At 42.0% G+C, this 11,344-nt stretch overlaps 1 protein-coding gene across 8 annotated transcripts in view; it reads left to right on the forward strand.

Annotated features, from left to right (window-relative positions):
- The window catches only part of DDX4 (DEAD-box helicase 4), a 42,166-nt gene extending 40,543 nt beyond the window's left edge, over window positions 1-1,623 (forward strand). For all 8 annotated transcript variants that reach the window (XM_084833250.1, XM_084833246.1, XM_084833249.1 and 5 more), the window contains one exon: window positions 1,194-1,623. In XM_084833250.1, coding sequence (XP_084689376.1) covers window positions 1,194-1,274 — 81 coding nt within the window. In that variant the 3' untranslated portion in view covers window positions 1,275-1,623. The remainder of the gene's footprint in view (window positions 1-1,193) is intronic.
- Window positions 1,624-11,344: the final 9,721 nt, after the last annotated feature.

Here is an 11,344-nt window from a genome sequence, read left to right on the forward strand (position 1 = left end):
GTCAACTCTACTGCCTTTCCTTGGACACCATTCTTTTTATGCCTGCAAATCAGGTGCCCACACATTTTTGCTAGTCTGCCAAAAGTTGTGGCCATCACAACCCTACTCCAGACTTCATAATAAAAAAAAAAACATTTAATTTGTCAGAACTGTACTAGACCTAATTAGGATATTTTTCTAACATCACTTGATTAGTCTCCAGGTAAATATTAATTTATTCCAGTCTGCACATAAACTACTTTCCCACAGGCTGCTGCAATTGTGTATAAATTGTGTCCTGCTCCAACCTCAAAAGCAGGTGGATCATCCCTGTAATAACTCTTCAGACCCTCCTGACTCTGAGGTGCAGTGTGAGGTCAGGAATGATCTGCTGCAGCCACCTTAGCTCCAAGCTTGGGAGGGGGTGGGAGCTCATTATGTTTGCTGGTGGCAAGCATGGGGCAAGCAATTTTGTAGGCCTATGCCACAGATATATACGAAATGCCATTCTCTTGTTGCTCTGGTATAATGAAGAAAGTTTAAACAAGGTACGTTCTTGCCAGAGATGGCAGGAGAAGCAGACATTGAAACCTTTGTGTTGGTAACTGCTGTTAAGTACTACCCTGCTTGTTAAGCTTGCTGCGTGGTGGCTGTTGCAAACAGCTTCTGTGTGGCCAGTGTTCTGTTTCACAGCAGTAATGTCTAGAGTGGAATATGAAGGGTCTCCATGCTGCCATAGGACTCACTGGTAGTGATGTGGGTACTCTGCATGATGGAAGTAATCCATGTGTTAAAATTCTCTACATATAGATCGCTACACTTGCAGTAGCCTGTCAAGAAGGTAACATATACTTTCAGGCTATAGGAAGCAATCTTGTGTGACAATGAAAGAGTCAAGAGTTCCTATTCTTGGGTTCTGTTATAGAACAGCATTAGTCAGTCATTCTGTACCAGAACCCAAGTTGATGAATGTGGTGCCCATATGCAGACTAATTGTGAGTGTTACAGATATGGAAATAGAACTATATAGCTTCTTCTAGTACAGGATGTTTGGCTTACTTGATGGTTTTAAATTGCCCATCTCTGAGGTAGCCAACAACAGACAGGAACTCCCTAATGTCGGTAGGAAGAGAAGTAAACCTCATGGCACATTCTTACTGCAATATATAGCTTTCTCTGTTCTAACCGAATCTGCTCAACTCTGGTTTATATAGGTTTTCCGTGGCAAAGAGAATCAGCACAGTGGAGGAATTGCGGCATCAAATATAAGTGCAGCTGATGAGTCATGGGATTAAAACTACCTTCTATCATGGAACAAAGTTCTTAACTTACCATGCTAAATCTTCAAAACAAAATAGTTATTGGGAAAACTGGCAGGATCCTAAACACATTCACTTCAGTCCCTGTGATTTCAGTGAGACTTACTTCCAAGTAAATGTGTTTAGGATTGAGACTTTAAAATGTTTAAGGAACTGTTGCTATTACTGCCCCCTTCATGTTCAGGGAAGATGGGTAGGCTAAATATACACGAGTTCAAATTACTTATTTAGCCTATACGTTTAATGGTTGTGAATTAACACCAATTTGTTATAAAGAGCTGTTGTAAATGATTGTAAAAATGCTTAATAAAAACTTAGGATCATGTCCTGTGCTGTGGATTATTTTAGAAGTTAGCCCAGTCCTGGAAAAGTCTACTCAGAATTAAGTCATTAATTTCATTGAAACTTAACCCCTAAATAAATGCGTATGGGATTGCAGTGATATTTGATCTCAAATGGCTTTCCTTCTGAGTGATTATTTAACAAAATCTACAAACTGATCATTCTGCAACAGACATAGCATGGAACTAGTGTGCTTTTTAACATGCAACAAGGCGGGTACAAAGCTTTACTCTTTCTGGTGTTTTTTCCATTACTACTTCAAAGCTTTCTGAGATTGAACCCATACCAGCTTTGGCAGCTTGAATTGCACGGGCTATTCCTTCATAGATAGGTGGGAGGAAGATGTTTCAAGCATTAATCACGTGATATATCTCCTGTGTGTGGTAATTGGAGTATTCAACTGCTGTCTGTCCTGTTCACTATATAATGGAATCTATCTGATTAAAATATTCTAAAATACCATCACCATTAGGGTGTTCAGACTTGTATAAATGCGTAGAATAATACATTCAGATACTGGAATTAACTTTTGTTCCTGTTTTCCTGCTAATTTACAAGCAAATGCCTTGTCTGCTTCATTACTCTTAAAATATTTCTGGTGGGTAATAAGGAAGAGACCTTTCAGCTAGATAAACATTTTGTATGTCCAGTATATTTATATGTTGACACAATTGCTCTAAAATATCAGGATGCTAGGTATCTTATATGCATTAAATCAAGTTATTTGACCCTATTAAGAGCTTCATTTTATTTAGAACTTTTAAAGAAATGGGTATAACAATGCCTCTTAATATAAACTTTAGCAGTATCCTGTATTCTCCATGGCATCACTTCTGTGTAATTAACTGTAGAAATTCTCATTTTTGACCTAATCTTATTGAAAACATACTTATACTTCAATTTAAAAAGTGTTAAATCCCCACTTGCTTGGTTTACATTTAAATCAATCACCAGAAATTAACGAGTATGATCTGAGACAGATTGAAAACCAATACCAGTTTCTAATACTTTTGTTACTAAAGCTAGAGAAACAAACTCAATTCTAGTATAACTTTAATTGGGAATAGAAAAACTAGAGTTTTAAAAACCCTGTATATGTATCAAATTTTAAGAATGTATACCTTTAAAAGCATACAGCCTAGATGGAAGGATGTTGGATTGCTTAGTTTTGTTTTGTTTTTAATTTCTGGAACAGCATTTCCATTGAAATCAATTCCCAGGATCACTTTCAACTTCTTCAAATAGAAATCTTAGCTCACACCTTTTCTGAAGGGTTATATGCAATAAATCGGCTAGAAACATTAATTGGTTATAATTTACCATAAAATCAGAATTATCTTACCATCCTCAAAATCACTTCTCTTGAGCATTCTTTGCTGCAATATAATTCAGTATGCACTGTCAATCAAGATGTCTGATTCTGATCACAATATGAATGCGAACAAGTCTTCCAGATAAAAAGTTAATTTGCCCATTCAGCTTTCTTTCAAGCCTCTTAATTTTAAATGGATTCTCCTGTTTGTTATCTAAAGTGTCTAATTCATCTTCTAAAAGAAAAGTCTCCTTAGCTGTATTTGCAACAGAAGTCTCACATTCTTAGATTGTGTTATTTGAGTTTGTTCAAATTGGATTGATGTCTTTGAATTTTCTCAGTGAGATTAACTTTCTGTAACGGCTGTTCTTCATTCCGTTTTAGTTCATGCTGTTCCAAATTTTGAAATTTAATATGAAAATGTTTGAATTACCTTATCTTCAAATGTTTTAAATTGGTCATTAAGTATCTTACATTCAGCACATTCAAATAAAGTAATCAAAGGCCGAAAAGTAGGATAAAATCATTCAGGCTTCAATTATAGAGGTTTCCCAACATAGCAAGACAGGTCCAACTATCACTCTGCTAGATTGGCAAATTTATTAATTGACAATATCACTTAATTTCAAAATCATTTAGACTTAAACTGTGGTGTGCCATGTCTATATCACATTTTATCTTAAAAGAACAAGGTAAAATTCACCAATCATTCATTCATTCAGAAACAACAGCAAATCCTAATCTGTCAAAAGATAAGTTAAGGACACAATCCTATCAGGGTAGGTGGCCACCTCTGAACTCTGAGGCAATCACCTATCTAATGCAGGGCAGGAGAAGTGCAAAGGGGATTGTCTCCTCTGCACTTCAGCTGGCCTGCATTTATGGCTAGACAGCTGATTTTGGTTGTCTAGCCATGGGGCCTCAGAGCATGGGAAGTGTCAGTCGGATGACATGTAGCATGTGTCGTACCGGCATTTCTGACTTCCCTGCCCCAACACACCCCGGGAACACCCCATTTTTGCTGCTCCTCACTCCTCTTCCAAGTGCGGAGTGCGGGGCTGTTCCGTGCTGCCTACGAGGCAGTGCAGGAGGGGGTGGGGGTCGGTTCCCTGAGAACCGACCTATCATGGCTGTCTAGCTACTGACCGGTGGCCATAGGATTGTGCCCTACATTGGTTAGGTGATTAAAGAACAATGACACATTTGTTCAGGCTTCGGATGAAAACATTTCCCTAGTTCATCAAAAGGGGTATAGCTGAAACCCATGTAAGATAACAAGTTGATTACTTGGTTCTGGAACATACGAACTTCACATAAACTTAATTATAGTTGTGGTACACTAGTTAAGATAAGCCAACTTGGTTACCAGTTGGTTCAAAAACAGGATTCGTTAAAGTTATGAAGAAAAAAACCTGCAGATCACCCAAAAAGGACACATCTGCAACCCAGGTAACTTAACTAGTTCTTCCTGAACCAGTAATGAGTTTGTTGATCTGAGGTGTAATTCAAACCACCAAAAGTGCAGAGTTGGGCCCAGGTATATTAGTTCAGAGCTGTGATTTGCATAAGCCAACTAGGAGCTGGGGCATGCTGGGAGTTGTAGGACTTTTTCCTGTCTAAACAGGCATAGGATTGTCCTGCAAAGATCGACTCTCCAGCATACACAGACAGAATCACAGAAAAATTAAGAGGTACAAGGGTTGCTCGGATCTGCAATATGTTGTGCATTTTCCAGCTCAGTGTGAAGGTTACAATTCTGGGGGATCTGGGGGGAGAGGCTGGGAAGCAAAGAATCAGAATAGTAGGGCTGGAAGGGGCTTACAAGGCCACAGAGTCCACCCCCCTGCTCAGTACAGGAATCCAAGTCAGAGCATCCCTAACAGATGGCTGTCCAGCCTCATCTTGAACGCTTCCAGTGTGGGAGAGCCCACCACCTCCCTAGGTAGAAGATGAACAATTGGCCCAGCATTTGCCCAGTTTGCACACTTAGCATCATCCATGGTGTGATGCTGCCTTTCTGGCAACCAGCTTGGCCGGTCATTTCCAAGAAGTTCATCTTTCCAACACAACTCCAAACTTTGCCCTCCCACTACAGAGCAAGGGCTCCAATCCTGCAAGTATTCAGTTCAGAGCATTGTGGCTAATAGAACACTTACAAAGAATTCCTACCTTGCTGGTTTCTTGCCCCACCTGCTTGGAGGAAGGTGTTGGCAAGCCCTTTCTAGCTGCTATTTTGCTATAATACTGCTTTCAGATTGGCCATACATTTCAAATGGATCTGTCTAGTATATGCTGTATGGGCGCCTTCTGTTTTATATTTTAGGGTTACCAATAGTTGCAGGAGACCTGATTTTCCAATTTTCTTGCAAGCAGATCTGCAGCTTGCTACATAAGGCTGTTAGCATTTGTCATTGGGTAAAGTAAGACTTCACCCTAATTTTTCAATATTCAGTTACCATGTCATCAAGGTCTGACACTCATTTTCTATTCTTTGGGGAAATGTTTCAGGAAAATTTGTTGCCCTAATGTTGTGTAGCATTCATGCTGCTTGTGTATTGCCTTGAATTTCTGCCACCACTGTCTCTTATGTGACCAAACATCTAACCGTTCTAAGTAAACATGAACTTTCTCATTTACCTCTGAGAACTATTACCAGCCGATGTTTTTATTACTGCCATCTTACCTTATATTTTGGCCTATTTTATCTGTAATGAAAGAGATAAACAGCCTATTTCCCCCCTAGTTTTCATTCATACTTAACAGCCATAAGGGCTGATATAAAACCTGGAACAAAACAAGCCGGAATCCTTTATAAATCTGATGCAGAACACAATGCAAAAAGCTACCTCTATATAAATAAAATGATGCAAAAACTGATCTCGGACACAGTATTTTAGAACTGAAACACATGTAATACCTATGTTAACCCATTCACGGCTAGTGCCCATCCAAAGCGTACTTTATGAAAATCTTTTTTCAAAAAGATAAAGAGCAAAAACTGGGTTGTGTTGAATTAATACTCAGGAGAACAGCGTATTAGAAATGAAACTGGTGGTTTATTAATGTTCTAGCGACACATTCTCAGCCAAAACCTGTTTTTAAGAGAAATTGATTGAAATGATGCAGTAAGCTACAAATACCTTCCACAGAATCCACATTCTGGTATCCATGGTGAGTAATACATGGTATTGTGGGGGGAAAGGCCCAGAACATGAAATTCTAACCTACATAAACCAACCAAATTCACAAATCCCAGTGGCCTAGGTGGGAGTGATGCAGTAGGCTAGAATTCATGCATAATCCCAGCTTTTAAAAGTCTGTTCTCAATTGAACCACATTTTTAAAGTGATACATTCAGGAATAGACTGGCCTCACTGGAATCTGCTGCCTAAGGGTTCATACACATCATTTCAGGGATGAGCCATTTAGCTGAATGTCTGTAGAATGTGAAGCACTTAAATAAAGCAGTGCACCCAAGAAGTGGGGAGAGTAAGAGTACTATATTTGTTGGCCAGTATGTCTTGTGAAAGCATTGTAAAGTTTGTAGAAGATGGGCTTGAACAGTTGAAAAAAATCAGTAGCAGATATTTATTGCATATACACTCCACATACACTAAAGTTTTATTTCATTAAAAGATTGGCTCTGGATCATTAAATCAACTAATTCATAGTTATGTTTGCATGCTGTCCTTCACTTAATTCCCTGAGTGGATAAAAAGCTTTAAAATGTACTCTTGCAAGAATAGCTCCGTATTTCCTGTTTCTTGGAAGTACTAAATTTATTGTAGAAGCTTCCTTCATAGTTTTGCCAGAATGTAAATTGTTGACCCAAGCAGGTCTGTTAACAAATCAGAAAACTCAGAACTTAAAAATGCAAACTTGTAATCAACGTTTTTGATATAGAATGAAAATGTTCTCCCCGCCCCCTGGAAGCAAGTGTTTGCATAGTTCTCTCTCTCAGTAGCCCTCTGGTGGAATTGAGGGGCTGTGATAGAAGGAGAGGTTCTAGGGAGGTGTGAGGGGGAAGAAAAGGATTGAGATTGTGAAGAAAGGTGCTAAGGAACGGAAGAGGAAAAGATGAGACAGGAGAGGGAGGTTGTGAGAAGGCTGAGAAAAGATAAGGAAGGCAGCAGCATTCTGCCCTTTCTCTGGTTAGCAGTCAAATGGGGCTTCATAACCAACTGTCAGTAACTGAAGCCTACATTTCCTTGTGCATCATATATATGGGTTCTGCCCCTGCACAGATCCTCCATCAAAACCTTCTAGAGTGGAGACTTTCAGGCAGGAAGTCCTCCCACCCACACATGCCTAGAGGGTGGCGCTCCTACCTTTCCCCTCAGTTTCTTTCTACTTCCACAGCAGTTTACATCAACTAAATTGCTGGTGATCGAGCTGAGTTCTTTGTTTTGATTGCTAGTTTCTCTTTCTATGTTTTTTTTTAACTTCTTGCTTTCAAATTAGCCTTTTCATTTTCATTGGCATCTTACTGCTATTGCAGTCCCATTCAGTGGCATATTTCCAGAAGTATGCAGATTGTAGAAGTAAGCTACTACTTACTTCTACAATCTCTGCCTGTTCTGTTTGGGCAAAGGGCATGTGGTAGAACCCTGCGGACACTCAAGGATTTACCAAACAAGCATGGAAGAACCACTCCTCACACCTTCGTGAATTACTGTGGTAATGTGCCTTACAAACAACGGACTCAGTAAAGCATTCCGAATTGCACCAGACTTGTACCAAGCTGTCCCTTACAATGGCTCTGACTTCCTTGTCAGTACCATCCTCTTCAGCCCGTCCTAACCACTCATTCTGGCTGCCATCAGGGGTACCATCTCGGATACCTACTCCTTAATATCCACCAGTAACACTGAGACATTGTATCCTGAGGAAGGCCAAGTCCAAACATTGTGCAGCTAACAACCCTGCACCTGAGCTGAAAAAGAAAAAGGCAAAGCCAACAAAAGCTGGAAGGTTACCTACACCGATACCATGTCCTGTCTCACAGGACAACATAACTGTTTCCCAACAGGAATCACTTCAGCTGCCACCACCTTCACCACTCTTGCTGTTACCTATTCCCATGATGCAAAATCCTTCATGGGTCTCCCCTGTGGCATAGAATGAGGTCTGTATTGTGGACTTTATATCAGCAGGGGAGATAAGAGATTCCTCATCCCCACTAGTCATTCTTTGAGAGTTACCTTGAATCATGGACTCCAGAGGTACAGACATTCATTGGACTCCAGAAGAGATTTGCCCAACTTGTACTGTTCGAGACACTCCAACTGTTTTTACCTGGGGTGTTAGGGTGACTCTGTCCAGTCCTCTGATAACTGGAACCAATAATGTCGGTAGCACAGGCACTAGTTATCATCTCTAGGATACTCCCAACTGGCCCAGTGGCTTCAGTCCCACTGCTCTTAAACCATGGGGTAATGCTGTTCATCCCACCTACACATGAACCGCTACCATTCTCCCTTACCAACCTGCCTGGTCACCGAGGTGATTGATTGATTGCATTTATATCCCGCCTTTTTTCCTCTTGCAAGGAACCCAGGGCGGCTTACATTATCCTCCTCCTCTCTGTTTTATCCTCACAACAACAACCCTGTGAGGTAGATTGGGCTGAGAGTCTGTGACTGGCCTAAAGTCACCCAGTGAGCTTCCATGGCCAAGTGGGGACTAGAACCCAGCTCTCCCGGCACCCAGTCTGTCACTTTCACCACCACACTACACTCCTGGTGGTTCCACATGGATTTATGGCCCAATTGGGAGTCCACCTGGAGAAGAGCATTCAGCGTGGTAGCCCCCTTTCTTTGCAACTCCGTGTCCCTGGAGGTTCAGGCAGGGACCAACACTGTGTTGCGTATGGCGCCTCTTGAAAACCGCTCTATTCCAGGAAGCATTCCTTAACTGACCATCTATGGTTTTTATTGGCATATTTTTAAAAGAATAATTTTAATAGGTTTTTTTAATCTTTTAATCTTTTTATTGTTTTACCTTTTATGTTCACCGCTCCAGAATCTGCTTTAGGTATAGAGCAGTATACAAACGCTATAAATAAATAAACCCCAGTAGAGTCTCGGAAGCTGGTCCCTACCACTCAGGCACCACCTCAGACCGCAACTATTTGTCCTCCAGCACCCACTCCAGCCACCACTGCCCCAAAGTAAGTACTTGATCCACCAATGCAGTTAGAATAAGAACTGGATGACTCGTCTCAGTCTGGAGTCAATCCCTGCCTCCAATCCACCTCTTCTCCAGATCAGGGAGTCAGAGGTCACTCACCACACTGCCAACAGAGGATAATTGTTCCTATATAGAACAATTGATCTGTATGACATGTCCTTGGGATTGGAAGTACAATGACTGGATGCCCCAGTTGATGATCCTAGAATGGACTTTGTCCAGACTGAAACCGCTGGACCCATCACATTACCAGTCCTCCCCTCCTTCCTCAGACCGGCAAGGCAGTCCTGGAAGAAGGTGTCTTCTGCCCCTCAGATATCCAAAAGAATGGAGAATCTCTACCATTTCCAGCACAACAATTGTGCCTTCCTTTTCCAGCATCCAGCCGCATCATCATCACAGTAAAATCCGGCCATAGCAAGACATCCTCAAAGCCTCATTTGGTCCCGACCAATGAGGATGGCCACCAGCTGGACGCAATGGGACGCAAGAATTACTCTTTACGCATTGCCTGTACCTGTGGAGTCAAGTCATACCAAGCCTGTATGACTTGATACCACTTCTGTCTGTGGCAGAAGGCAGCCCCGTTACTTGAATATCTGCCAGATGTCAAGAAAGAGATTTGCACATCTTGTGCCAAGTTGTCCCTTACAATGGGACAGAGATTTTAGAATGAAGTTGCTGCCTTGGCCAAACAGTTGCGCCAACAAGCATGTTGCAGACTGCAGAGCCAAGTCAATTTGGGGGGCAATTGCTCTATGGAGATGTGCATGGTTAAGATCTGTGGGCTTCACCAAAGAAGTCTGATACCATATAGAGGATATGCCCTTTGATGAGCAGGGACTTTAACTCAATGACAGATGGCAGGCAGGAGTGTTGCCCTCTTGGCATGCGTGGGAGGGAGGGAGGGCTTTCCGCCTAAAGGCTCAGCTCTGGAAGGTTCCAGTGGAGGCTCTGCACAGGCACAGAGCCCGTTATGTATGACTGCACAGATGACCACTCAAAGAATTACTGTTGCAGCTAAGCAACCTTTCCTTACCTCTGAGTCCTGGACAACACACTTAGATACATGTCTAAAGAAATAATTTACATTACATAAGAGCCATGCTGTATCAGACCAAGGGTCCATCTAGTCCAGCATTCTGTTCACACAGTGGCCAACCAGCTGTCAACCAGGAACCCACAAGCAGGGCATGAGCACAACAGCGCCCTCTCACCCATGTTCCCCAGCAACTGGTGTACATAGGCTCACTGCCTCTGGTACTGGAGCTAGCCATTGATAGCCTTTTCCTCCAGGAATTTGTCCAACCTCCTTTTAAAGCCATCCAGATTGGTAGCCATCACTACATCCTGTGGTAGCGAATTCCATAGTTTAACTACAGTCAGGACCAGAAATATTGGAACAAGGATAACTGTTTTGGCAGTTGGCCTCTGTACACCACCACATTGAAGTTGAAAGGAAACACACCCAGATGGGAGCGAAGTCAGGACTTTCAGCTGTAATTCAAGAGGTTTGACAAAAGTGGGGCACTAACCATTCAGGAAGGACAGCCAGTGGCATACACACACACCCATCACTGGTGGCTCATAAGTAATGGAACGAAAGCAGCTGCATGGCCAGGTGTGGCCTGCTTCCTGGGTACCCCATGACCAATCAAGCAGATAAAAGGCCTGGAGGTGGTTCTGAGTGTTACATTTGCATTTGGTCACTGTTCACTGGAACTCCCAACATGAGGTCCAAAGAAGTGTCCATGCAAGTGAAGAAGGCCATCATTAGGCTGAGGAAACAAAATAAACACATCAGAGAGATTGCAAAAACAGTGGGAGTGGCCAATACAAACAGTTTGGAACATCCAGGAAAAGAAGGAATTAACTGGCAAGCTCAGCAACAGCAAAAGCCCTGGTAGACCACGGAAGGCAACTAAAGTTGATGACCGCAGAATTCTGCTCATGGTGAAGAGGAACCCTTTCACAGCATCTAGCCAGGTCAAGAACGCTCTTGAGGAGGTAGGCATGCCATTGTCAACATCTACAGTCAAGAGACAGCTTTATGAATGTAAATACAGAGGCTTCACAACAAGGTGCAAACCACTGGTAACGCTCAAGAACCGAAAGGCCAGATTAGCCTTTGCCAGCAAACACCTGAAAAAGCCTGCCCAGTTCTGGAATAAGATTCTTTGGACTGATGAAACCAGGATTAACT

This window comes from Heloderma suspectum, chromosome 2, assembly GCF_057233095.1.
Source record: "Heloderma suspectum isolate Gila_16-S chromosome 2, 16-S_ref, whole genome shotgun sequence".
In the NCBI taxonomy this organism is placed as follows: Eukaryota; Metazoa; Chordata; class Lepidosauria; order Squamata; family Helodermatidae; genus Heloderma; species Heloderma suspectum.